Below are 27,739 nucleotides of genomic sequence, written 5' to 3'. Positions count from 1 at the left end.
TAAAAAAAAAAAAAAACATGTCCAGCCTCCAACATCCGTTTTCCCTCTGCCCATCCATTAGGCAAATAGCCTATGTTTTGGATTTTCGGTCACGACAGAACTCCACTCTGGTCCTAACTTCTGTGTTGGTGAAAATCTGGCCCATCTGTCTCTGCCACAAAGAGCAGTGGGCTGAGATTACGCTGGGTTTGCACACTGCCTTGTGGAAGCTCCCCCAAGAAGTTAGACAGCCGGTCAGAGTCAAGTTTTCTTTAATGAAAAGAGAACAAAGCTGAACAAAAGTCTGGGTTGAACAGTCATGCCACAGGCAAGGACCCCCACTTCCCATGTCCCCAGCACGCTTCCTACCTGCCCCCAGGGACAACTCCTCTGAGGGAACAATAGCAACAGAAATGGAGCCTGGGTCCCTGGCAACAACATGCAGAGGTCCACTCTGCCTCTTGGGGGCGCTACATGCTCTGCAGCATGCAGAGAGCATGGAGCAGGTGCCGGTGGGCAGCTGGGGAACACCCATGGCTCCGCAGGACACCCAGCGGGTAGGAGATGCCAGGCTGTCCTTGTTCCCAGACTGTGAGGAGCAATTCCTCACCACCCCCACTCAGCACCAGCTGAGCTTCATGTCCACTGCAGCTGACCTGCCAAGGCAAGGAGCCACGGTCAGGGGGAGAAGGGTCCTCTGGGCCTGCCCCCAGACTTAGCCCTCCAGGGAAAAGGACAAGTGGACAGGAGATTTAAAGGCCCCTGACCTGGGTCTCAGCAGCTGCCTGGGGTTCTCCCAGAGTCGGGAGTCCTGGGTTCTATTACAGAAGGGGAAACTGAGGCTCACGCGGGACTCCCCTGCCCACGGTCATCCCACTCTTAATCCTGTGACCTGGGGAATTCCAGCCCCACACCAAGTACCAGTTTCCTTAGTGCAACGTCACCCATGCTCTAAACAGGGAGGGGTGTTTATCCTAGTATAAAAATTTTTATGTAATAATTTTTTTAAATCATAAAATATCATATGGTACTGCTTTGGAAATGTTTTAGGACGGGCTCCGATTGCTCAGAAATTGCCGGGGCTGCTCAGGAACACCTCAACTTCAAAATGATTCAAGGAAATGACATTTTGAAAGCTGCTAAATGCACACACGAAGATAACCCCGAATTGGATTTTGCTGTCATTTCAACACATTTTATTTTCAATTTTGCAGTGTTTATGCTTGGGAGTCAATACTTTGTCCCCCACCCCACAGGAGCCAACTGTTTTCTGGGGACCCCCTTGCAACAGTGTGCCCTGGAACAGCTAGTGTCGTCTAGGGGGCAGGGCTGTTCCTCGCCTGCTGAGCCCCGGGAGGCCCCGAGCCTGAGGGCGCATGCTCACCTGCTCTGTCCCGTCACTGAGGAGCAGCAGCAGGCTCGCTGGGACACAGGTAGTGCAACGGGCATAGGCTGGGGCTGGCAAGCGGGGTGGGCATGGGCAGGGCCCCCTCCTGTGGAGAGACATAGCCACAAGGGCCTCAGGGCTGTGACGTCCCCACCTGCTGGCCCCACCAGCCCCAGCAGCCCTCACCTCTTGCAGCCGCTGCTGCATGTAGCCCGCGAAGAGTCGCAGGACGGCCAGCTTGGCACCCAGGGGGCTGGGCATGTCCCTCAGGGTGAATGTTTGTACCTTCCCCTGGTCGGGCATGTAGCAGACTTGGCTGTGGGCAGGGGCACAGGGCGGTGCCAACTGTCATGGCCTCTGTCCTGGGCACCTCACACCAGGACACCTTCCCAACTAGCCACACCCTCTTAGATGGTGGCTTTGAAGACCAGCTCTACACTGACTACCCCTCTCTGTGCATCCAGCCCTGGCCCTTCTCCTGAATTCAGACCCCTGGAACAGTGGACTCAGCCTGTACACTGAGACCTAGATCAGCCCCCAAACCCGCCTTTCTGCCATCTTCCCATTCTGCCCTATGGCTGCTCCATCCTTCTCGCCTGCAAACTCAGTCCAGATTCCAGGCCCCTTGCATCTCTCCTTGGCCACCATCCCAGTTCATGTCACCACCATTGCCCAGCTGACTAGTCCAGCCACCTCCCTGCTGGTCCCCTGCATCACTCCTGCCAGAGAGATTGTGTTAAAAGTGAGTCAGACGGGCCTGCCCAGTGGCTCAGGCGGTTAGAGCTCCATGCTCCTAACTCCGAAGGCTGCGGGTTCGATTCCCACATGGGCCAGTGGGCTCTCAACCACAAGGTTGCCAGTTCAACTCCTTGAGTCCCGCAAGGGATGGTGGGCAGTGCCCCCTGCAACTAAGGTTGAACACGGCACCTTGAGCTGAGCTGCCGTTGAGCTCCCAGATGGCTCAGTTGGTTGGAGCGCATCCTCTCAACCACAAGGTTGCCGGTTCGACTCCCGCAAGGGATGGTGGGCTGTGCCCCCTGCAACTAGCAACGGCAACTGGACCTGGAGCTGAGCTGCGCCCTCCACAACTAAGACTGAAAGAACAACTTGAAGCTGAACAGCACCCTCCACAACTGAGATTGAAAGGACAACAACTTGACTTGGAAAAAAAAAAAAAAAGGCCTGGAAGTACACAGTGTTCCCCAATAAAGTCCTGTTCCCTACCCCCCCCCAAAAAGTGAGTCAGACCCCTCCTTTGTGCCCCAACCCCAACAGTGGCCTTCGAGGCCACTGACTTCACATCCTTCCTGTCTCCCCTTCACTCACTCCGCGGAGTCCCCACTATTCCTCAAACCAACCATCCTTGGTCCCATCTTGGGAGCTTTGCACATGCTATGCTATTCCCTCTGTGTAAAACGCTGTTCCCAACAGGCTCTGTCTTGTCATTCGTGTCTTGCCTGAACATCACTTCTTCAGAAAGCCCCTCCACAACCACACTGTTGAAAGCCACCTCCACCCCCCAATCTGTCACCTTACCCAGATCATTTCCTATAGAAAAATGCCACCTGAAATTAACTTAGTCATTTGTTTACCATTGTTCTCCCCCACCGGGCAGTGAGTGCCTATAGGTGTGCCCAGTAAGTACTTAATAAATACTTGAGGAATGAAGAAAGGCAAGGGGAGAGGCTGGCACCTGAGGGGACAGGAGCCCCATCACCTACCCCCCTGGGGGGCGCAGGGCCATGTGGGTGCCATCCTGAAGCAGGACACCACTGCCCCCATCCAACAGCTGGTAGCCGAAGCTGTACTTGCTGGAATAATCCACCCACTTGGGGGCTGAGAGGATGGGCTGCTGCTCTCCCCGGGGCTCCTGTGTAGCTGGGCACAAAGATTAGGTGAACTGAGTGGGTGGTTCCTGTGAGGCCTGGGTGAAGGGACCGCGTGGGCACAGATTTCGAGAAAAGTCCAAGGAAGAGAAAAGCAACTCTCGCCTGAAGGAGAGGACATGAGGATCACGGGCTCCCTCTGGGGATGAGCAATTCTGAAATGCTTGCAACGCCCCAAACACCGTAAGGCTCTGCTTTATTTCATTAATTTTTTTTGTCTTAAAAATAAAAAATCTCTCAGTGCCATGTGGGATCCTGTATTGGATCCTGGGAGAGAAAAAAGGCATTAGTGGAAAAATGGGAACTCCACTGGTCAGGGACAGACAAACTGTGCTGTCTTCGCAGCTTCTCAGAAAGTTGATCTCAAATTATTTTTTACTGTTTATTTCAAATGTTGAAATAAAAGTTGGCTCCAGTTGATTCAAGACAAGCTTAAAGTCTGGGGTCCTTCTTGTGCTACCCAATAGGGGAGGCTGAACAAAAGAGAAGCGAAATGGATCCCCCAGGAAAGAAAAGGCTTGGGGCTCCCTCTCCAGGTAGGGCAGGACATGAGGGATGATGGAGGTGGAGGGGCGGGAGAGAAAGAGAAGTTGGGGCTCCAGGACTCTGGGACGTGGGACAGGGTCCCATCTTGGGTGTGACCAAGGTCACGGGCTCAGGGTTGAAGTTCTGATGTCTCATTTCCTGCCTTCACTTTTCTCAGTCTCCTCTCCGGTTCTCAAACAGAACTGGATTACAAATTGCAAAGGCCCAGACCCTGAAAAGAGGATGCCCCCCAGAACCCTCCCCAACACTTCACTCAAAATAAAGTCATCGTAAAGAGGTCTCAGAAAGTTCTAGAATTCTCACACAAGGACAGCCTGTATCATGCTATAATCAGCCTCCTTTCACAGGGAAGGCAACCGAGGCACAGAGGGTTAAGTGACTTGCCTGAAGTCACTGCGTCCTGAAGCCTCCTTCAGCCCTGTGTCCTACTGGGAGTCCCAGAAATACCCAGGGGGAGTCTGGATGGGGACAGGGCACTTTTCCTCGGAGATTAAGAGACTGGGTGGTTCCTGTGGGCAGGGCTGGGCTCCTACCTGGGGGTCCAGGGTTCAGGCAGAGCTGTAGCTTTCTGATGGCCACCTCTACCTCCTGCCTCGGGCTCCCCTCAGGCCCTGGGGAGACAAATCTGTGTGGGGTCAGGGAGAAAAGGGGAGAGGGGACAGACAGGTCTGGGCCCCCACCACGAGGGATCCCTCTAACTAGTGCCACTCCAAACTCTCACATTCAGGAAAATCTTATTTTAAATCCAGAGGGGTTCCAGACATCACTCCCATTTTACAGGTGGGGAAGTTGAGGCTGTGAGAGGGCCCTGATCCTAGCAAAGTAGGGTTTTTGCCCTCCACCTCTAGACCGTCACTCCCCACCCGAAGCCCCCACCTAGGACAGAGGCTGCTCACCAGCTGGGTCACTCCGGAGGGTCCCTTGGGTGAGCAGGTTGATGGGGACCTTGGGACCGGGAGGCTCTCTCTCCGACAGGGAGGTCTGGGGAGGGAGTAGCAGGGATGAGAGGCAGCCCCAGCCCCTGGGGGGAGACCCGAAATGAGTGAAGGACTCTGGCCTCCCCACTCTGAAAACCTCTGACTTTTCCCTCTGCCCAGCCTTGCTGTGAGGGAACCCGTGTTGTTTCCCCACCATGTCCCCAGCCCTGAGCCCTGAGCCCTCACCTCACTGAATCCCATGGAGTTAGGGTCTGAACCATCTTCTCCTGGACCTGATGCCTCATCAGGAGTGAAGCGACCTGAGGAAGACACAAATAATTTTGGGGGTGCAGAGTCTGGCCCCATGCAGAGGGTGGCATCTGCCATCCTCCTCCAGCTCTGCCACAGATGTGAAGTCACAGAGCAGGTGAGAAGCATGACAGTTCTGTGAAGTACAAGACAGGTGTCAGACAGGTAGGAGCAGGTGAGGAGTGGGCAGGGCAGGTACTCACAGGGTGGCCGGCACTGGTTCAGCAGCAGCTGGCCCACCTTCCGGAAAAGCCTGCCCAGAGGCTGGGGGATGGCGAAGATGGGCGGGCTGTGGCAGGAGTGGGGTGGCAGCCGGTCTGGAGTGAAACCCTTCGGAGTGGGGCATTGGGGGTTAGCTCTCTACTCAGGCTGCTGGGCTCCTGAGTGCCTGGGGGCCCGGACCCTCCCTGGGCCTTGGCTGACATGCCCTGGAGAAGGCCCAGGCATTCAGCCCCCGGGGGGGGGACCACCTCCTAGACACTACACACCTGCGTGAAGAAGTCGTCCTGCAGCAGGTGGTCCAGACTGGGCCGCTCAGCCGGGTTGGGTGCCAGCAGGCGGGCGATGAGGTGGCGGGCGTTGGGTGACAAGTGGGCAGGCTCAGGGTAACGGCCATCACGGATGTTCTGATACATCTCTGACAGGGGAGCCGCCACGAAGGGAGGGGTGCCAGTCAGAACCATGTACCTGGGCCGGGGGTCAGGCAGGAACCTGGGTGCCTGCTTGTATCTGTCCTGGGCTGGTCCAGGGTTGGCTCACACCTACCTCTGCACACCCGGCCATACCTACCCACACTCCCCTACTCTGTACATGCTTCCTATCCAGCCACATTCCCATGCCTGCCCCACATCTCCTCACACCTGGCCATTCCTGTCTGTTCCATAGACACCAGCAGCTGTTGGTACAACTACATGCACCTGACTTACACCTGTACACACCTACATGCACCTGTTCAATTTTATTTTATGCATGCTCACACTTGCTCCAGCCCTGCATGTACCTCATACCTGTACATATGCCCTGATCTGCCTGTGCACCTAGCACCTGCACATGTGTCTACACCTCTGTGCATGTTCAAACGTGTCCTCCCTTGCACATACATCCCTCCATATGCCCTACTCATGCCTGCGTGCTCAAATGATGGCAGGTGCATGCTCCCACCTGCCCCATACCTGCACATATCTGTCCACATCTGTGGTGTATGTGCTCATACCTGCCTGTCCTCCCATTCAACTTCCCCTGTACATGTTTATGCCTGTCCTTACCTCCTTGCATGCTCCCACCTCCCCATACCTGGCACCACCTGTCCACTCCTGCCCGCTCCCCGGGCCTGAGCTCCCAGGGCCCCACTCACATGATGCAGCCCAGTGCCCAGATGTCCGACTGGCAGGAGTGCCCATTTCTGGAGACGACCTCAGGGGCCAGGAAGTTTGGGGTCCCACAGAGCACTCTGGGAGAGGCAATGGGGGGGCTCAGGAAGGCTGGGGCCCCTATGCCAAACCGGGTTCACCTGTGTTCACCCAGAGAGACTGCTCAGAGCCTCCCTCTCACCTGTGGCAGCGGCCCCCAGGCCCTACCCTGGTAGCCAGTCCCAGGTCCCCAATCTTCACCTCCATGTTCTTGTTTAAGAAGAAGTTACCTGCCAGGTGGGGGGAGAGGCACAGGTAGGGCGTGAGGGACAGAGACACAGGTGTGAGGGAGAGAGACATGGGCATGAGGGAGAGAGGCATGGCTGTGGGGGACAGGCACGGGTGTGGGGGTAGCCTCACCTCAGCTGCGCCGTCCCCAGGGTTCCCCAGGCGACACTCACTGAGCTTCAGGTCCCGGTGCACGATCCGCAACTGGTGCAGGTAGCGAAGGCCACTGACCAGGCCCCGCAGGTAGTAGCGCACCTCAGGCTCTGTCAGTGTCTGCCGTGCTTCCAGCACGTGGGCCAAGGACTGTAGGTGACCCGCAGGCCACAGCGCCAACACCAAGGAGACACAGGTGAGCTCAGGTGTACTTAAGTGGGCAAAGTGAATTCATGGAGTCTATGAAGTCACAACTAAATTCAACTGGGGGCATGGGGCATGGAGGAGGACAGGAGCGACACAGGTGAGCACAGCTGTGCTCAGGTGGACCCAGGTAACCACAGATGAGTATGAGACGAGTCTGGTGACCACGGAATAAATTAGGCACAGGTGCACACAGGTGAGCCTAGGATGAGCACAGATGGGCCTGGTGTGGGCACAGGTAGAAACAGATAAGTACAGATGGACATGGGTGGGTGAAGATGAGCATAGCAGACACGGAGGGTGAGGCACCTGGCGGCTGCAGTATTCCAACAGCATGTACACGTGGTCACGGTCAGCAAAGTGTCCATGGAAGGCCACGATGTTGCGGTGTCGCAGGCGGCTGTGCAGGGCGACCTCTCGCTCCACCTGCGGGCACAGCCCCACCTGCACACAGTCCGCATGCAGTATTCCCCTCCATGGGTATGCAGCCTACCGTCAAGGGCAGGGACCTCTCAGGGGAACTGCTGTGGGCGTGGGGACCCTGGGCACTGATGGGCGGGGGTCGTACCTTCCCACTGGGGTGCAGACGCCCAGCTCCTGCCCCGCCACGTGGCACCACCTTGAGTGCAAACACGGCACTGGTGGACATGTCGGTCAGCTTGTAGCAGCGGCTGAAGGCGCCCTTCAGGGAGCGGATTCGTGACCTCAGTGTTCAGGCGCACACATGTAGGTGGACAGGTGGCCAGCCCTAGTCTCTCTTACACACACACACACACACACACACACACACACTCATACTTGGACCACAGTGTAACTCCCGGGCTCACACAAAAGCACAGGGACACATCTACTCAGAAGGCACAGAAAGCAGAGAAATGTGTAACACATTTAGACACACACACACCTGGAGACAACACAACAGGGTCTAAACAAAGGCACCGAGTCTGATTACACGCTCAGGCACACACTCACATCCCTGGACCCACAACCCTACATTGCACAGCGAGTCAAATACTAGTTCCCGCCACACAATGCACGCCATACAGAGGAGCAACTACAGACCAGGCTCCCAGCCCAACGGCAGACCCCAAACTCGCGCACACGGCACACGCAGAGACAAAGCCCGGGGTGCAGCCGGTAAACAAGCCGGATGCACGCCGGCTCTTCTGCTCTCACGATCGCGTACGCACAGCCCACCTGCCCATCTGGGACCCCCGCCTGGCCCGGTCCCCTGGCTGCGGACTCGGGATGCCGGGGTCCCCACCTTGCCGATCAGCTTCCCGCGCTTGTAGACGCGCCCCGAGCCCGGGTCACGCAGGAAAGCCGAGACAGGCGGGTGGCAACTGCGCCGCCACCGCAGCCCGGGCTCCATCCCGCGCCGGAGCCTGGCGGGTGCACGGCGCGGGCACTGGCCTCCGGTTGGGACCACCGCGCCGCGCCGCTGTACTGGGGACCGCGCCGCCGGGGGCTCGTCTTATTGGCTCGGGGAAGGAGAGAGGGCGGAGTCCAGACGCTCAGGGACTGGCGGGCTACGGGAGGGGGCAGGTGTGTGGGGGGGCGCGTGGGCGTGAGGGGACGTCTGGCTGGCGGGAGTTCCAGTGACTAGAGCGGCACTCCCTCAGGGCGCGCCAGCAAAGCGCCAATCTGGTGCGCTCATCCCTCTGGCTCTTTCAATCCTGCGCCTCCTGCCAACTGCGAACTGTCAACGCGCCCATTTTACCGAGTGGCAAACTGAGGCCCAGAGGGATTGTCTCATTCTCTCCTAGGCCTCCCAGGGAAAGGCGTGTGGGGTTGGGGGCTTGGCGGCCTTACCCCAAAGTGCACTTGAGATGTGAATCTAGTTCTGAATGTGTGGGTCCTCCCTGCAGATGGGTTTCTGGGGCCCACATGATACTTTGGGACTTAATCACCTGAGCACAGGGGTGGGAGGGTTCAGGGGGGTGGGGGCAGGGGTTGCGGGGGCACAGCAGAATCCAGAGAAGAAAGAAACTCAGTATCTCTGGGCCTGGGGCTGGCGGGGAGGGGAGTGAGACCTGAGGCAGAGGTTGGGGGGTGTCATATGAGGGATGCTCAGCAGTGAGAAGGAACAGAATTAGGGGACTAATGGGTGGGCACGGGGGTGTGACTCCCAGCGGGGCAGCCAAACAGACAGTTGAATGGGAGGACAAATGGGTGGACTTGGGTCCCTCTTGACATTATGGGGGCATCTCTGAGCTGTAGCCCAACCTCAGGTCTAGGCCCTTTCCTTGCATTCTCTCCTTTTGACGACATGGAAACTGGCCTGTCCCCATTTTACAGGTAGGCAGGCTGAGGCCCAGGGAGGTTAAGTCACTTACCTAGCAAGGAAGGGACAGCGCTGGGTTTGAATCCCGGCAGCTGCCTCTGGCTGCCTCCGCATTAATCCCAAAATGTTACATAACACAACGAGTGGGGAGGGGTTAGCAGGGCTCCGTGTGGCTGGAATCAGGCCTCGGAATTTTCCAGAGACCAGATTTCAGAATCCGACCCAGCCATGCCACCGGGGACAGGAAACACCTTCTGAGTTGTCACATGGTCACCTGGCAGGTCAAATGGGGGCCCCAGTACGTTTGATGGAGCAAAACTCAAGAACCTTTGGTGGGTCAGCCTCAGCACCAGAGCCAAGTGTTCCAGGCCAATGCAAGGGGCCAGCTGGCTGTGACCTGGGAGCCCAAGTCACCTGCTAATTAGAACCAGGTGCAGTGCAACAGAAGATGGGCCCCTGACGGGCCTGTGGGTCTGAGCTGTCACTTCACTGTCACCTGGGAATCCACGAGGGCAGACAGCTAGTCCCTTCTCGCTAGCACACCTCCATCTGTGTGCTAATCCAGGTATTTGATAAGCACTGACCAATGTGGGGAACCTGTGCTGGGATCTGCGTGCTCAAGACAGGCCTGCCCAGCCCGCAGACAAAGATTGCCAGGAGATCGTCTGGACTTAGTGGAGTCAGGAGGCTGGGGAAGGTTCCAGAGGTATGCATGAGTAAGCCAGGCCCCTTCCGGGCAGTGGCTTGTCCCAGAGGTAGGTGTTGTTCTTAGCCCCATGTTACAGATGAGGAAACTGAGGCTCAGGAAGTGACATGCAAGCCCAGAGCACTGGGCTGTGACCGAGCCCCATCAGAAGTGTAAGTAAGTGGGTCCAGAGCCCTTGCTGCCCCAAACTGTCCCTCCAGCCCCACAGGAGGGCAGGCAGAGCCCTCACGCTGGGGCGGGTGGCTGAGCCCAGTGAACACCCAGAAGCCTCCTGGTGGGAATAAATCAGAAGTTCCTGGCCGGCGCCACACAGCCTGCCTGTCAGCTGACACCCTCTGCACAGACACCAGTCTGCCTCCTTCCTGGCCACCCACTGGGTTTTCCTGGCTGAGCTTCCACAACAGGGCCGAAGAGACCTCCTGTTCCCAGCCTGCACCCCCTTGAGCAGGGACCCTCTCCCCCAGCACCCTAGAATGAAAAAACTAGACTAAACGGAAAACAGCTGTTCGTAACAGCATGATTCCCAACAAGAGGAAAGAACCTGAATGTCCATTGACAGATAAATGGATAAAGTATGGTCCATCCACACATTGGACTGTTACTCAGCCTTAAAAAGGTTGGACATTCGACACCTGCTACAACGTGGATGGACCCTGAGGACATTATGCTGAATGAAATAAGCCAGATACAGACGGACAAACACTGTGAGGTCCCCAGAGAAGTCAGATTCACAGAGAGGAAGTAGATGGTGGGGGCCAGGGGCTGAGGGGAGTGAGTGTTTAATGGGGACAGAGTTTCAGTTGGGGAAGATGAGAAAGTTCTGGAGATGGATGGTGGGGCCGGCTGCACAGCAGTGTGATTGTACTTAATGCTACTGAGCCATGAGCTTAAAATGGTTAAGATGGTAAAGTTTGGTATGTGTATTTTGCCAAAATAAAAAAAGGAAAAACATATTAGATTCCCCAGCCCACCCCAACCCCCCCAAAAAAAATCCACAGCCTGAGGAGGCTTACTAAAACCTCCACTTTACAAATGAGCAAACTGAGGCATAGTTTGGGTGCCAATCCTAGGATCAGTTTTGCAAAGGGGCAGGGCTCACGAGGCTGCCAGGCCTCCCATGCTGACCCCTGCCCAGGGTTTTGGAAGCCTGGGTAGTCTTGGGCTGGAACCCCGCCTGGCCACCTACCACCTGATCCCCCATACCCAGGCCATAGAATTTCTTTCCCTCCACTCTGTGCTCTGACTGACCTGAGATAACTCCCCAGACTCAGCAGATTTCCCGGGAGAAGTGCGGGAAGCTTCGCTCAAAATACCTGCTGCAGGTGAGGGGGCAGCTGCTGAGACAGCAGACTCCTGGAGGCCATCCGTGGGAGGCTTGCAGGCTGGGTATGGGGTCAGCTTTGGCACAGTCACCTTCTCCCAGAAGGTGACAGGGTAGGAGCACGTGGATAAATGTGACTCGCCCCAACTCCAGGCACCTCTCTGGTCTCCTGGCCTTTGAACTGTGTGGACACCCTCATGCCTGTACTCATGAGCTCAGCCCCTCGGGAAAGGGCCTCGTGAGCAGAGCAGTGGGAGGGGACCCTGCCACTGTGCTCCAGAAACCCCATGACTGCGGCAGGGTGCTGCCTTGAGACTGGTCCAGCATTGGGGGCAGGGGACTTGGCTTCCACTCGTCCAGGGCCAAACCTTGTCTTTGCCTCTCCCAGTCTCCCAGCGTCCGTTGTCATTGGATCCTTCTAGAATCACTGTCCTCTCTGATCCTCCAGGGTCATCTCCATCTCAGGGTCTTTGACTTAATCCATCTGCAAAGTCTCCTATGCCACGTGAGGTGACATGTCCACAGGTCCCTTTGGGGAGAGAACAGTATACTTCTGACGACAGAGGGTAGAGAGAAACTCTGTAGTATCTTTGCAACTTTCTGTAAATCTAAAACGATTTCAAAATTAAAATTTCATTTTAAAAATAAACACGAGAATTAGGAGTTCATTACAAGAAATGCAAGCCAGATCTGGAAGGCAGTAACATAAAGTCACCTGCACCCTCACCCAAGATCAGTGTGGGCAACACCAGGGCTTTATCTTGATTTCCTGGCTGAGTCTATAGGAACGTGTACTTTTATATGAATGGCCATCATATCGGGCTTGATTTTTCTGATTTTATCACGTAACAGCAGACCTTAGATGACTTGTCATTTCTGAGTCACCGTCCCATGCTCCCCAGCCCCCGAGCCCTGTGTGGCCCCCGCCCCTCTCTGGCCAGGAAGCCGGCCCGCTTGCTCCCTGTACTCTGGCCTGGGCTTCACCCTGATCCTCTGGCCACTTGGTCGTTGCACGTGCTGTTCCCTCTGCTGGAAACACCCTCTCCCTCATAACGTTTTCCGTCCAGTTCCCTCATCCTCCAGGTCCTGCCTGATAAGCACCGCCACACCCCTGCCCCAAAAGGAGCTCAGGGCACCCATTCAGATGTGGGTGGGGAGTCGTCCCAGACCCTCCGAGTCTCACTGCGTGTGATCTCACCCATCTGCATCTCAGTGTCCCAACCCCTTAAAGTGGGGGAGAGGGTTACTCTTACGGGAAGCAGTTGGGAGTGTCACATCAGATATGGGAGCCCCCAAGGCAGGGGCAACTTTGCAGTAGGTGAAGTGCTCAGTCACTGGGTCAGTGGCATGAGAACTATGACCTGTCTGGAGCAAGGATGATGCAAAGGACGCTGCTCCCCACTAGTGAAGACCTCTTGATTATAAGTCTCAGAAACCCAAAGTTACTAAAGTGGAAACTACTGGATGGATGGCTTCAGGTATGGCTCGATCCAGAGACGCAAACAACAGTCTCAGAAATCTGGCCCTTTCTGTTTCCTGCCTCTTATGTCCCTGGGGCAGCTCTTTCTGGGTGGTAATCCCAGTTCTCACGGGGGATCTTGGCTGTAGTGAGTCCCAGTTCCTGCTGTACCCATGCACATGCCCAGGGACATCTGGGCAGATCTAGGACCCCTCCCACTCAGTCAACTCAGGAGGCTGAAGTGTCCTGGGACCATGGGGCCAGGCGCCAGGGATCATGAGGGGCACAGGGAGTTGTGGGAGGGGACATGGGGAGGCCACAGGATCTGCTTGCGGACATTTTCTAAGCCCCAAGGCCCTGAGACCCCAGGAGGAGGAGCCCGGCTGACCCACCTCCACTGGACCCACTGTACTCGCCCGATCCCGTCCTGCCCTGCCTCAGGGAGGGGGTCCAGGGTGGAGCTCAGAGTAGAGGGATCCATCTGCCCCTGGACCTGGGTCTAGGCCAGTGCATGGGGTGAGGGGCTGAGACGCCACTGGACCTGCGGCCTCTGAACCTCACAACCACCCCCCACCTGTACCAGGTGTTCTGAGCTGAACTCCAGTCTTCACCCTCCAGGAATCTGCTGGGTCCAGTTGTTATGTCCGAAGGACAGAGGTGGTGTCCGGAGACCCAGGGGAGACAAGGACTGGGGGGGGATTCCACTCCTTCATCCCCCTCCCCACTTGGTGACCCCACAAGCCCTAGGGCCCCAGTGCAGTGTGCAGTGCCTGCTATATGCACTTTCTACAGGACTGTGTTTGCTGTATATACTGGCTGCAGAGTCCAGTGCCTGTACTGCTGTATGCACTTCTTGGAAGGTTCAGTGCTACTATCTTCTCTCCCTACAGGATGCATTACCTACTGTATACACTCCATGCAGGGCAAAGTGTCTGCTGTATGCATTTCTATAGGATGTAGTACCTGCTGCATATATTCCCTACAGAGCCTAACACCTTCTATGTATGCTTCATGCAGGACACAATGCCTACTGTATGCACACCCTGCATAGTACCGTGGGCTATGGCTCCGGGAACAACGCAATTGCAGGGGTGGCAATTGTGTAGTCCCTGGGCCAGGCCTGATTTATTTCTGATGGCCTCCCAGGCCCCAGTTCATAGCTTGGTACACAGTCAGTGCTCAGCAGAGGTTGCCTGCTCCTCTCCTGCCCAGTCCAACCAGGCTTAACCTCATCAAGGTCACGATTGCCTCCATCAGTACCAATCCACTGGTCCACTGGTCCATGTCCTCATCTTGCCCACACAGGCCTTGTGGCCTCTGAGACCCCACAGCCACCCGTTCTCTTCCACCACCCACTCTGTCCACACGCACGCCCTGTATGTCATCCACGAAGCGGAACACCACCTCCATGTGCAGGGGATGCGCACGTGTCCGTCTCCAGCCAGACATGACCCCTGGACTCCCAGCCTCTTATTGTTGATCCACAGACATCTCACCCTAGACCCATCCGGAAATGACTAATGGACTCACCCTCCTACTCCCACCAACCCCCAGCCTGTCCCCCTCAGTAAATGGGGCACCTCCCTTCACCAGTCACTCAGGCCAAGCTTCTCGCCTCTTCCCATCACCTCCCCCATGGGCTCTGATAGCAACTCCTGCAGACTCTGCTCCCAAACAGCTGGGAGCCACCCACTGCTCTCACCTCCACCCATACCCCGGCTCAGTCCTGCCCAGAACACCTGCTGCTGCCTCTCATGACTTTACTGGCCCCCACAGCAGCCAGGGGCAGCTTTTCCAAAGCTAGAGCACACTCTCCCACCTCCCATGGCTCCATTCCCCACTCTGACCTCATCCCCGCCCCCTCTCAGGCCACTTTCTCCACCCACCCCACTTCCTGACTCCCTTATTCTCTTATTCCAGCTTCAGGGCCTTTGCACATGCTGTTCCCTCTTTCTGGGCTACCCTTCCCCCCACCTCCTGTGGCACTCACCTATTCAGTGAGGGCTTTCCTGACCACACCCCCTTCCCCATCTTCAGTGGGCCTGGGCTGTTTCCTTTCAGTGCCCGGATCACAGGGTGAGATTATACCTTCCCAGGGGCAGTCTCCCTCACTGCCTGATTGGCTGGGTGGTCCACCACTATATTGGCACATATTACCGTGCTCAGTAAATGCTGACTGAATGAACGGCATTGAGTGGGTCTCCTCTGAGCTGCTTTAGGCTGTAAGGCAGAGGGATCTGGACCACCCCTATCCCGTGGTCAGGGCTGGGAGACCCCCCACAATGGGCTTTCAGGAAGAGGGGGCACTTAAGCTGAACCTGGCCATGCCTGTGGGCAGAGGGGCAATCCACCAATCGCCCCTTTGGTGACCCGTCTCCTCAAGGGGCCCACCAGGCACCATGGGTGACAGTGAGGTGCCGGTGGAAGTGGCAAGAAGAGGAAGCCTGCTGCATCCCTGAGTGGACAGGGCCGGGAAGCAGCCGGCGGGAAAGGGTGGTGTGGGGGAAGCCCTGAACTTGCCAGTCCGTGCAGAGCTGAAGTCCAGCTGGAAGTGTCCAGTGGAGACGCTGCCAGCTCCATTGCCCGAATGGGGAAACTGAGGTTGGAGAGGGTGGGACCATCGGCCGCGCAGAATTGGGGTCTTCTGGACCTGGATCTGGCTCCAAAGCCGCTGCTAGCAGCCCGGGGGCTTGGCAGGGAGGGCGGGAGGTGGGGTGGGGCCCGTCTTCTGGTGACAACAGCGCCCGGGAATGTGCCGGCTGGGAGGGGGCTCTCCGCCCCCCACGCCTGGCCCCTGGGGCTGAGCTTCTCCGCAGTGCGCTGGGGGCCCTGAGCTGGGGATGGCCGGGACCTGGGTCGGTAATCCCAGGATCAGAACCCAGGCGCGCGGGTTCCAAAGTAGGGTGACCTTGAGGGAAAGGAAGAGGGAAGGACTGGAGCAGGAGATAGTGACCGAGAATGGGAATCCTCGCGGGGACATGGTCTAAACGTCGGTGGAAAGGGGGCAGCGCCCCGGACTCCCGGAACCCGGGCAGGGCGACCTCGGTTCGCGCACATTCCCAGGCCCTGAGCACGGCGCCCGGAATAGCAGCCCTGGGGTGGGTGTAAGGGCAGCCAGTCCCCGCGCTGCTCCCCCGCCCTGGGATTCCCAAAGTCGCCGGGACATGGACTGTCGGACACCAGACCGCGGTTCTGGGGATACGGGATCCACGCGAGGCAGTCCCCTGCCGTAGATCCGCGCCGAAGCGCGCCACAGCCGCGCGAGGGCGCACGGGGCCGCCGCCCCTCTGGACCCCGGCCTGGGTGCGCCCTGGGAGGCCGGGTGGGAGGGGCCGACCCGGGCTCCCCTCGCCCCTCCCAGCGGGTTCCGCCGCTTCCGCTCGCCCTGGGGCCGCCGGAGGAGCCAGGACGCGCTGCCTAGGTTCTACATCACCGGTAAGTCCCTCTTCCTATCCCCCCACTGTCCGGGTCGGCGTCTTTTCCCCTCCCTGGGCCCAGGGTGGTGTGTGGCGAGGGAGCAATCCCCAGGGTGGGAGAAAGCCCATCCCCACTTCCTGGGGAAATTGAGGCCCAGAGGCGGGGCTTGTCCTGAGGTCACACCCACAGTTAGGAATGCAGCCTAAACAGAGTATGAATGTCCTGCTCCTTAAGGAGAGGTCTCTGGAGAATGGGAGGATGTTCTTCTAGCCCCTCATTTTCCATCACCTAGACCCCCACCTCACAGTCGGGAGCGGGTGTCAGAAGGCCAACGCCCCTTCACTGTCTCCTCTCCTCTATCAAACTTCTTCCTGCTTCCTGGGCCAGCCTGCGCCAGCCTGCCCGTTGGGTTCAGAGAGGGGCAGAAATGCAACTGGCTGCACAGCTCTGGTCAGAGATGGGGACCACCCGGCAATCTCCCAGGTTTTCAGCACCTGGAGCCACTTTGGCACCATACCTCTGCTGCCCCAGGTCTAAATGTCAGAGCTAAAAGGGCCTGAGATACAGGGAAACTGAGGCTCAAGAGGGGCCATGGGTCCAGCAGAGCCCAGCCTTCTCCGGTCTGGTGCCCAGAAGCTCGGAGGCTGGAGGACTTTAGCTTGTCCTGTGCGTCCTTCGGGCACTGTTGACTGCTGGGCTCCCTGGCTCTGGCCCGAGAAAGGATTCACAAGGCAGCCACTCCCCTCCCCCCTTACTCTGCCAATGGCACGGTCATGTGGAGGGTGTAGATGTCAAGTGGCTTTATTTTTCCCCTGACAGCTGGGGAAACTGAGGCCTGGGGTGGCGAAGTCGCCAGCCCAGCAAACCCCCAGCCTCCCTCTTTCTGCGTCATCTTCATCAGTGGCCCCTTTCCGTCTGCAGACCACCCTGGCACTCCATCCCACACCTTCTGCTCATGAGGCCATGAGGCTACAGCTGGTCCAGGGCCAAGTCACCCCTCCTCGCCCCTCCTCAATCCAGGGGCTCCCTGCTGCTGAGGGTCTGGGAGCTGAGGGGGCCCTGGAGGGACCTGACCCCTGACCCACCCCATCTCTGCAAGGTCTCAGAGTCCTGACTGATCCCAGCTGGTCCCCACTGCACAAATGGGGAAACTGAGGCCTGGGTAAGTGGAGTGGCTGCTTCTGGCCTCACAGAAAGATAGAAGCAATGATGCTGGGGAGAATAATGAGGGGTCTGTATCCTGGAGACACCTGTGCACTACCCTGGAATGATTTGTTTTGTCAGACACTGATTAAACAACTACTGTATGCATCATAAGACAATAAGAAACTAATAAATAATTCTCTGAACTCTCTATCCCCATACCAGGCTCTGTGCCTCTCATTTTTCTTACCTGATCCGACGGATCCCTCAAAACTTTCCTGTAAGGGGGGCTGTATTATCACTCCATTTTTCAGAGATGAGAAGGAAGGCTCAGAGAGGCTAAGTTATTGCCCCAAATCACAATCAGGGCACAGCTGGCTTCAACCCCTGGCCTTCTGATGCCCCCACTGCAGCGACCCTCTCTGCTTCCGCAGACCCCACCCCCTCCGGAACCTCCTGCTCCTGCTGTGGACCCTCCTGAACTGTAGTTTTGGGGGCAGTGCTCAGGTAAGGGGGGACATGAACCCAGTGGGCATTGAGCATGGGGATCCAGCCTCCCTTCCAGGCTGACTGTGACTCTCTCTCCCCAAGTAGGGTTCAGGCGAGTGGACGCTGTGGGGTTCCTGGAGCCCCTGTTCCAGCTCCTGTGGGCGGGGTCTCTCTGTACGGAGCCGCCGCTGCATCCGGTGAGCAGGGAGCTGGAGCTCAGCTGGGCGGGGCAAGAGCGGGTGGGTCCTTGCCCCTCCTCTCCTGCCAGCCCAGCCAAGCCCCTGGCCGCACCCTCTGCCTGCCCACACATGCTGTGCCTTTCCTCCCCTTCTTCCGCCTCCCCCACCATGCTGTGCCTTTTAATCTTACTGATCCAGCTGGAATGTGGGTAGGGTTGGGGGGGATGGAGGATGTGCACACTGCCTCTGGGGAGGGGCTTCCTGAGGGGCCTGACCACACTCTGGCCATCTTGCTCCTCACAGATTTCCCAGGGAAGAGCTGTGCTGGGGGAACACCCATGAGTACCGCCTCTGCCAGTTGCCGGTAAGTTCTGTCCACCGCCCAGACCCTCTAGTCTGACCTGAAGCCCCCTGCTTCCCCATTCATACTCCCAAATATGTTTGCCACCCTGCCAGCTTCTCTGGGTTCCTCCAAGGCTGTCCCAGCCTCTGACACACCCATCTCTATCCCCAGGACTGTCCCCCAGGGGCCGTGCTCTTCAGAGACCTGCAGTGTTCCCTCTATAATGGCCACCCTGTCCTAGGCCCCCAGAAGACCTACCAATGGGTACCCTTTTATGGCGGTGAGTAACCTGCCCTCCTGTTGGGCCAGAGGGAACAACTCAGAGTTGTCAGGGAGAAGTGGCTGCTACGAAGAAAGGGAAACTTGGGGGGGTTGTAAGGAGGAGGGGGCATTAGCACTTGGGCTTTGAAGGATACGTAGGAGTTGGTGAAGTGAAGGGGAAAAAGCATGTATGAGGTGTAAAGCAGGGGCAGAGGAAGGCAGGGTCTATTCTGCACAGAGTTGAACACCAGGCTGAGGATTTACTTGGAGTTGTATCCAAAGGCCAACAGTTCTCAAACTTACCCCAGTAGCAGGAAATGTCGCATTGAACTGAAAATAGCGAGTTATGTAACTATATGCCTGGGGCAGTGCGCCTCCTGATTTAAGGGAGACAGACAGCCTCAGATGCAGCGGTGGGGGCAGGCACAAATAAGCAAAACCTAGAATGGGTAAAGTTCCATCCGTCAACCTCATGTTTTGTTTTGTTTTTTATTTCTTTGCCCTAAGAGTTGGAGGAAATCTGCCATGATCTCACCCCCACAGAGGCCCACCAGGGCCAGCTCAGGCTCTGTTCCATGAAGGGTCTGCCAGCCAGGCTCAGGGAGGTGGGAGCTTAATGGGCAGGCGCAGGGATCAAGGCTATAAGCCTGTGTGAGAAGACTGCCCACTGTGCCCCTCTGCCCCAGGGAACTGAGTCCTGGGGAGGGCCAGAGACAAACCTAGGCGATGTGGGACCCAGTCGGTACCGGACGCTTTTTGTTGGACACCTGCTGGGTACAGGTCCCAAGCACTGATTGAGTTCTGTCCAATGCTGGGCCTAGAACCCCATCTGGAAAATAAGTGTTCAATGAGTGTTTGTGGAATGAGTGAATAAATGAATAAAAGATGAATGAAGAATGGGAAATGATGTTGATAATGGATAACACGTGAGGGCTTCTGATATTAGTACTTAATATGAATGAATGAATGAATGCACGTATGCATGCATGCAGGGCCAGAATACTTGCTTGGAGAGTCCCAGGTAGCTGGAGGCAGAATTCGTAAGTCCAGTTCTGGCTCCGCTTCACCCTCGATGTGTGGTTTTGGCTGAGTCTCTGGACCTCATCTGCCCAAAGGGATGGCTTTCTGGGGGATCCTGGTGGGAAGGGGGCTGGAACTAGGATAGACAACGCCCGGCCCACTTACTCCTCCCGCCCCCAGCGCCCAACCAGTGTGACCTCAACTGTCTGGCTGTGGGTCACGCCTTCTACCACAGCTTCGGACGTGTCCTGGATGGCACCCCCTGCAGCCCGGGTAGTCAGGGCCTCTGCGTGGCTGGCCGCTGCCTCGTAAGGACTCCCCAGACCCCGCCCACCTCCCTTCCTGGCCCCAGCACCCAGACCCCACTCCTTTTGGTTCCCTAGTCCCACCCTCTTCCATACGCCCCGCCCTCCCTAGGCTCCACCCCAGGCTCCTCCCTCTGGGCCCGCCCCTTTACTCCCAGGCCCTATTTCTTTCATTTCAGGTTCCACCCTCGTCCCTAGGCCCCAACCCTCTAGTGATCAGAGCCCCGCCTCCTATCCCAGGAGGGGGAGGGGCTCTCTATGACTTGTGTCCTCCCAACCCCTTCAGAGCGCCGGCTGTGACGGTTTGATGGGTTCAGACGCCCGCGAGGACCACTGCGGCCGCTGCGGCGGCGCCAATGACTCGTGCCTCTTGGTGCAGCGCGTGTTTCGTGATGCCGGTGACCGCTAGCCCCGTCCTCTCCGCTCTTCCAGAGTGGGCCCTTTAAGGAGCCGCGGCCCGGAAGCAAAGTCCCGTGTTGATTGGGCAGACTGCGGCCCAGCGCCCTCTCGCTCGTCATTCTGATTGGTCGTTGCCAGATTGTCCCACCCTCCCCAGAACAGATGGGTTTTAACTCTTTCATTACCTCAAACGATAATAAACTTCAAACGTTTACGGAGCATTTTGGGTTACCAGGACCCTGGCTAACCTCTTTACCCGCAGTGTCTCATTTAATTCTCAAAGCATCCCTCAAATACACCCCACCCACACCCCAACATCCTCCTTCCCTCCCACCTAGGAGCCTTCGCCGGCTACTGGAACGTGACTCTGATCCCCGAGGGCGCCAGACACATCCGCGCAGCCCACCGGAGCCGCAACCACCTGGGTATCGCAGGGTCGGAGGGTCGATGCTCCCTGCTGTCCGTCCGGGTGCAGCCGGGGGACTGAGACCTGGGGAGGGGAAAGCCTGGGTCGGGGAGGTGCGTGGGGGCTGGTTCTGGTGTACCTCGGCTGACCCTTCTCTTGCAGCGCTGATGGTGAGCGACGGGAGCTACGTGCTCAATGGGAACTGGGCGGTCAGCCCTCCCGGGACCTACGAGGCAGCAGGCACCCGCGTGGTCTACACCCGCGCAACAGGGTCAGAGGAAACGCTGCATGCGGCCGGACCCACCTCCCAAGACCTGCTCCTACAGGTGTGGGCCGGGCCTTCAGGGGAAGACAGGGCACGTGGAGCGGGGGAAATGATGTGAGGAGGCTGGGGACAGAGGGTCAGAGGGGAGAGGCTGGATTAGAGATGGTCAGAGGGGGGAGGCTAGGGTAGAGAATTAAAGAGGGGAGGCAAGAGTAGAAAGTCAGAGGTGGGAGGCTGGGCCATCAATTCGGAGTTCAGCTTCCTAGTGTGTGACATTCCCCTCAGGTCCTCCTGCAGGAGCCCAACCCTGGCATTGAGTTTGAGTTCTGGCTCCCTCGGGAACGCTATGGCCCCTTCCAGGAGCAGGCACAGGCCCTGAGCTGGTCTTTGCGACAGCCACAACCTCGGGAGGTGGAACCTCAGCCCCCTGAGACCCCTGTATCGCCTGCTGCCATCCCCCCACGGACCCTAACCCCCTCCCCAGGTGAGGTGGGGATGGCCAGGGTAGGGGCAAGCAGGCAGGTGAGGCATGTGCCCTGACTGCACCCCCCCAAACACAGACCCCTGCCCACCATGCCCTGACACCCGTGGTCGTGCCCACCGGCTGCTCCACTATTGCGGCAGCGACTTTGGTAAGAGAACTATTTCCCCAACCCTCACTTGGTCCCTAGTTGACTTGAGCCTGGCTCCTGTGTTGCTTACCTCTGACCCTCATCTGACTTTACCCTTGACTCCTTGACCTGACTCCACCTTGACCCCTTCTTCTGACCCTAATTTGACTCCTTGATCTGACCCTTTGCTCTAATTAAGTCCTCACTGATCCCAGATCTAATGCTGACCCCAGGCCTCAGCTAACCCCATCCCCTCTTCACAGTCCCCAGGCCCCCCCACCCACACCCCACCTAACCCTCAGTTCCCTCATCTGGCAATGGGGTATGTGGAGGCTGGAGAGTTCAGCCACCCTCAGCACCACCCTGCCCACAGTGTTCCGGGCTCGAGTGCTGGGCCGCCTCTACCGGGCTCAGGAGACCCGCTATGAGGTGCGTGTGCAGCTCATCTATAAGAACCTCTCCCCACTGCGGGCCCTCGAGTACGTGTGGGCGCCAGGCCGCTGCCCCTGCCCACTGCTGGCCCTCCATCGAGAGTACCTGCTGGCTGCCCGGCGCCTCGTCAGCTCTGATGGCACTCAGGACCGGCTGCTGCTGCCCGACGCCGGCTACGCCCGGCCCTGGAGCCCTGCAGAGGACAGTCGTGTACGCCTGGCCGCCCGACACTGCCCTGTCTGAGCCCCCGGATGAGACCCCACCACACAGAGCAACAAAGATGTGCCTGATCAGGCTCAAACTCAACTTATTTCCTCTCTTGCCCTGGCTTCCAGGGAGCTCAGAAATATCTCTCAACCACAGCTATGTGACCCTCCCTCACACACACGTAGACACCTCTGCATGTAGTCAGATCCACTGTCACAAGTAAGCAGGCACTAGTAAGGACACACTGAATTGCCTCTTTAACTCTTATTATTACCTCTCTCACCCTGGCTGCCAGCAAACTCATAGCTATCTTATATTCAGAACTTTGGGTCTGTTTTTTTTCCCTTGCCTCACACTCACTTGCTTAGACACTCTCACAAACAAGCAGGGCCCTGAGGAAGACGTGCCCAATGAGACATTGTAATGTATCAGTTTCCCCTCTTGCCCTGGCTACCAGAAAGCTCATCACTTTAACTCCCTGACATTCTATGCTCGCTCTTCTTGCTGCCACTTACCCACACATCCTCATGTATTTAGAGACACTACCAACCACAAACAAGCATTCCCCATAGAAGACATGCCTAACCGACACTGTAACATACTCATTTCCCCTTTTGCCCTGGCTACCAGGAAGTTCAGAGATAATCTTCACAGCCTTAGCAATTCTGGCTGGGTGCCACGTAGACACAGGGATGTTAATCAGATCCACAACCGCACTCTCACAGCACATACACACACGTGACTGTATGCGCCCCATCCCCTCTTACTCCTGGTCCAGCCCCCACCTCCCCTCAGTATGTCTGACCCTTTGAGGGGGGTGAGGACAAGGCATATAAGGATGGGGAGCAGGGGGCTTTTCTAGGTCCCAAGTTTCCTCCACATGGCCGGTTCAGAGCCACACGAAGGGGAGCCCTCCCATTGGAGGAGGCAGTCACAGCCCCTGCCCTCAGCCTGTCCCCATCCTCATATGTTCTGAATAGATTCTCTTCATATATTCTGGAGCAGGAGGGCCGACCTCGGTCCTATGAGAATTGGGAATGTCTTTGGGGTGGCCCAGCAAGCCCTTCCTTATGGGGGAGGGGTCACCTTCTGTCTCCCTACCTCGGATGGGTGAGGGGTACACGATGTGTGTGTCTTAGATCTGGATGGGCTCAGTCCCTGACCTTGCAGATAACCTTAGGCCAGACCAGGCCCCTCTCTAGGCATCAGTTTCCCCATCTGCAACTACCCTTTCAGCCCTTCTTGGCTCTGACCATGGGAATCACACTCTTTCTGGAGTCCTTCTCTAACCCCTCCATTCATTCATGAGTTCCTCGATGGGTAGTTATTGAGCACTTACAGTATGCCAGTGGGACAGCAATGCCTGGGCGGTCCCAAGCCTGGCCCTGTCATCTTCAGCTGATGTTAGAGGATCCCCGAGTCCCCACTAGCACGGGCAAAGTAAGGCACAGTTCTAGAGGGAAGCGTATGGGCGGGGCGCCCCCTAGTGGCAGGATGAGGGAAAAAGTGAATCAAGGCACCTGCGTTGCCTGCAGACCCCAACTGGCCTTCATGGACATCCACTTCTTTCATCAGCATTTGCCTTCCTCAGGAACGCCGCTCCCCACGCACCCACCTCCTTACAGCAGCACCCACCCACAGCTCCATTCCTCCCACCATTGGCCCGAGGTTGTCCTCTCTGCCTTGTGTCAGGGAGTGGGGGTCTCAGGCCTTCTCAGCCACAGGGTTCTGTGGGGCACCCCTGCCGTCTACCCCTGAACCATCAGGACTGGCTGGGTTAAGACAGGTGCTCCAGGGAGGGGCCAGTGCAAAGTCCTCTCCAGCAGTCAGGGTGGCCTGTGACCACCTGAACAGTGACTCCTCTTTACAGCCCCTCTTCTGTGCGGCAACATTATTTCCAGTAATGATCTCCTAGGTCACAGTAAATATTACTTTTTTTTTCCCTCTTTAGCTTTAAAACAATCTAACCATTGAAAGAGAATAAAATGTTACAATTCTAAAGATGCTCAAATTCTCAACACAGTTCAGAGAGGAGCTAACATTTGCATTTGCCAAGCAAAAATATTACACTGTTTCGTTGTTTTATATTGAAACACAAATAAAAACTCCAGGGGGTTACATAGGATGACGGAAACAAAGTGACTGGACATCTGTTTTTTTGGAGGGTGTTACAATTCCTGGCCCCCTTTTTTAAATAGCATTTTTTAATGTTATTGAAGAATATTGGGGGAACAGCATGTTTCTCCAGGGCCCATCAGCTCCAAGTCGTCCTTCAATCTAGTTGTGGAGGGCACAGCTCAGCTCCAAGTCCAGGTGCTGTTTTCAATCTTTAGTTACAGGGGGCACAGCCCACCATGCCATGCGGGAATTGAACTGGCAACCTTGTTGAGAGCTCCCTCTCTAACAAACAGCCATCAGGCCACCCCTCCTGGCCCTTTTTTTAATTAGTTATTGTATCCCTGCAGGGAATACCCAGGGCCCATCTGGGTTAGAGACCCAAACACTGCCTGAAGTGACTGCAAATGGGTACAGACAGGAACTTCCGAGAAAACAGGTGGCTGCGTCCTCACGGAACTGGGAATTCTGCAAATTGACTTCCCACAGGAGGTGATGTTTATTAAAGGATAAAGAATTAAAACAGGCATGTTTGAAAACTTGTGTCCATGTTAGTAAAACAATGGTAACTGCGATTGTTTCATTAGCCCCACAAAAGATTGTTTTCAACAATATTTCCAAATGCCAGCTCTGGGGGTCAGTCATGTTTTTCTTATTGTTTCTAATTCTCTGCAGACGGCACACCCCTGTCAAATGCCTGCGACTTACCCTTCTCTCATTGACCCTGTACCAGATGGCTGACCCATGGGAGGACACGTGTCCACTCAAAGGGCTGTGGAAAGCCCTGGACTGCCTTACAGCCCACAGGAATAGATGTGGGCGTTCAGGTGAGGTTGGTGTAACTACTTTGGAAAACATTTTGGCTGTGTCTGCTATAGATGAATGCAAGTCACGATAGTACATTAAAGTGACATGTCCATGTCCCAACTCCCAAAACCTCTGAATGGAACCTTGTTTGGAAAAAAGGTCTTTGCAGATGTGATTAAGTTCAGGGTCTCAAGATGAGATCATTCTGGATTATCCAGGTAGGCCCTAAACCCAATAACAACTGTCCTCATGAGAGACACACAGAGGAGAGACAGAGAAGATGGCCATGTGATGACGGAGGCAGAGATGGGGCGATGTGGTCACGAGCCCAGGGGTGCTGGAGCCCCCAGAAGCTGGACGAGGCAGGAAAGACCCTCCCCTAGAGTCTCTGAAAGGAGCATGGCCCTGCCACACCTTGACCTCAAATTTCTGGCCCCAGAATGTGAGAGACTCAGTCTTTGTTGTTTTAAGCCTCCCAGTTTGTGGTGCTTTGTTCTGGCCGCCTCAGGAAACCCACCCGCTCACCCTGCACTCTGCAATCTCTGACAGCTGTGTGCATCGAAGGCCAGTCCTAGAATGTCCTGAGCAGCTTTAGTCACAATAACCCCAAACTGGACACTATTCAAATGCCCACCAACAGTGGAATGGGGTGAATAACCCCTTGCTTACCCAGCGATAGAATGAAATGCTATCCACCAACAAAAAAAGAGCAAAGTGCTGCTAATTCCTGCAGCGGTGGTGAGTTGGACACAGCTCTGAGTCAGACAAGAGAGGACAGAAGATACATGGACCTGATGTCTGCGTGGGGCTATGTTTAGGGGTGGGAAGTGACTGGCAGGGGCTGGCCATATTGTCTGACTAGCTATGACTTGCGGGTTATACTCTCCTGTATGTTTAGATTAAAAACAGAACAAGATTGAGGGGATAAAGGTTACTGTTTCCACCTGGTGAGACAGGTGTGTGTCCTCCCCACCTGTGCTCCCTGGTTAGCTGACTGGGGTGGGACCCCAGGGAAAGCCTTCAAGGGGCGCAGCCAGAAGCTGTTTCATTGCCGCCAGGCACGGCAGGGTGGGGTGGGGCGATGCCAGGTGCAGAGCGAGGCCAGCACCGCCATCTCCTCCTCCAGATCTCCACCACACCACATTCTCAAACAGCTGGACCAGCAATAAGCAGATTCAGAGATCTCTGTCCCCAGTGCCCATGTGGACTTCTCAGGAGGTTGCAGGTTCATTAATGATTACCCTTGACCCTCCCTTCCTCCCTCCTGACAAATCTTACATCCCCGAGTAAAAGCCAAAGTCCTCATCACATCCAGGTACCTGCATGGCCAACCCACCCCCAGACTCACCTCTTTTTTCTTCCCCTCGCTCACTCCCCAATCTTCCTCCACCCCGCCAGGCACAGGCCTGCCTCAGGGCCTTTGCACAGGCTCTTTTCTCTGCCTGGACCACCCGTCTCCCAAGTCTCACAAGACTTGTGCCCTCACCTTCTTCATGTCTCTACTCAAATGTCATTTCCCTATGGAAGTCTTTCTCTGACCCTGACATTGCAGCCCCACCCCCCCAACTTCCGGCTGCATTTTCCCCCATGATATTCACCTCCCTCTGATGTGTTATATATTTATCATGCTGTCAACTTTCCAAATCTCCGGGAGCAGGGATTTTTATCTCTCTGGGTTATTTACTGTGCCCTTTGTTCCTGGAACAGGGCCTGACACAACAGGCACTCAATATCTATTGAGTGATGGAAGGAATGATTCGGAGTGCTCCACAGAAGCACTCAGCGCTTCCCCTCCCTTCGTTGGAGTTCTCAACGATGACACATGGGGCTGTGGTGTTGATGGCTGCACAGCACTGCCTCCTCTTTCGGAAAACTATCTTAGATGGACAGGGTCACCACCAGCTGGGGACGAGCCGGGCCTGCTAAGGACTGAGAGGCATAATGTACCAAAGGATTGCAGGACTTGGCTGATGTGTTTGGCCAGAAACTGCAAGTGTCTCCAGACACCTCTCAGTGTCTCTGGGACAAAATCGCCCTGGGGTGAGAACCACCAAGTCACAGCCTTGGGAGCACCTGCGGTGTTGGAGCCTGTGGTTCTTTCTGCTAACTCTCCTCTTGTGTTTGCACCAGAAGTTGTCACCAACTAGAAACGTGGAGAAGTAGAGCTGGGTGGGTTGGGGGGCAGGAGCTGAGTGGTGAGAGGAATGGATTGTGATGGACACCCGGGCCACAGGCCCTCCCCAACTGTGAGTGCAGATGCCTCCGGGGTCCAGCCCCTCTCAGGGTACAAAACATGGCCCCAGAGTTCTAGGTGCCTACTGCTGTTCCGGTCTTGGCCACGCCCACTTGTGTGGCTCCTTACCCTCCCATCTGAGGTTCTGCTCCTTACTGGAGCTCCTTGAGACCCCCTCCCAAACAAAGGACTTGGACTGAAATTCTCATCTCCGATTCATCTCAGCCGCTTGGCAAGACCTTGATTCTGGGTTTCCTTATCTGTAAAGTGGGGCCACACAGCATCCATTCCAGATTAGATGGGATGGTCCCTACAGAGC

General features: G+C 56.4%; 2 protein-coding genes across 20 annotated transcripts; one reads left to right on the top strand and one right to left on the bottom strand.

Annotated features, from left to right (window-relative positions):
- Positions 1 to 255: 255 nt before the first annotated feature.
- Positions 256 to 9,319, bottom strand: PLK5 (polo like kinase 5 (inactive)). Its single transcript, XM_074337457.2, is given in 16 exon segments — positions 256 to 635; positions 1,364 to 1,397; positions 1,399 to 1,472; positions 1,553 to 1,682; positions 3,088 to 3,244; positions 4,332 to 4,409; positions 4,695 to 4,779; positions 4,962 to 5,035; positions 5,228 to 5,354; positions 5,513 to 5,711; positions 6,379 to 6,474; positions 6,576 to 6,663; positions 6,835 to 6,964; positions 7,328 to 7,444; positions 7,587 to 7,700; positions 8,283 to 9,319. Coding segments are annotated over 16 exon segments (1,797 nt in total). The 5' UTR covers positions 8,391 to 9,319; the 3' UTR covers positions 256 to 449.
- Positions 9,320 to 15,608: 6,289 nt separating this feature from the next.
- Positions 15,609 to 27,628, top strand: ADAMTSL5 (ADAMTS like 5). Of its 19 annotated transcripts, none has more exons than XM_074337450.2 (16): positions 15,609 to 16,223; positions 17,127 to 17,367; positions 17,783 to 17,855; positions 17,943 to 18,034; positions 18,320 to 18,380; positions 18,531 to 18,639; positions 19,821 to 19,948; positions 20,232 to 20,343; positions 20,683 to 20,769; positions 20,913 to 21,076; positions 21,301 to 21,499; positions 21,576 to 21,647; positions 24,731 to 24,872; positions 25,056 to 25,207; positions 26,314 to 26,412; positions 26,895 to 27,628. In XM_074337450.2, exons 2-16 carry the CDS (start codon positions 17,348 to 17,350, stop codon positions 27,332 to 27,334), a joined length of 1,950 nt encoding a protein of 649 aa, XP_074193551.1. In that variant the 5' UTR covers positions 15,609 to 16,223; positions 17,127 to 17,347; the 3' UTR covers positions 27,335 to 27,628. The 19 variants fall into 19 exon arrangements, 14 of the variants coding, with proteins under 14 accessions (XP_074193551.1, XP_074193552.1, XP_019599730.2 ...); XM_074337451.2 differs by having other exon boundaries at positions 17,025 to 17,367; XM_074337453.2 differs by having other exon boundaries at positions 15,612 to 16,223; positions 25,114 to 25,207; positions 26,895 to 27,062.
- Positions 27,629 to 27,739: the final 111 nt, after the last annotated feature.

This window comes from Rhinolophus sinicus, chromosome 15 (genome assembly GCF_057876585.1).
Source record: "Rhinolophus sinicus isolate RSI-liver-muscle chromosome 15, RSI-T2T, whole genome shotgun sequence".
NCBI lineage: Eukaryota > Metazoa > Chordata > Mammalia > Chiroptera > Rhinolophidae > Rhinolophus > Rhinolophus sinicus.
Note: the sequence above shows the minus strand (reverse complement) of the source record. Positions and strands in the feature narration are given on the sequence as shown.

What these genes read in the sequence shown, in the direction of transcription:
- ADAMTSL5 (XM_074337450.2), top strand. Translation starts at nt 17,348, where the DNA reads ATGGGGAAACTGAGGCCTGG. An exon ending in CCGGAGCCGCAACCACCTGG is followed by an intron (nt 20,770 to 20,912) that starts GTATCGCAGGGT and finishes CTTCTCTTGCAG; the next exon opens with CGCTGATGGTGAGCGACGGG. An exon ending in GACCCTAACCCCCTCCCCAG is followed by an intron (nt 21,500 to 21,575) that starts GTGAGGTGGGGA and finishes CCCCAAACACAG; the next exon opens with ACCCCTGCCCACCATGCCCT.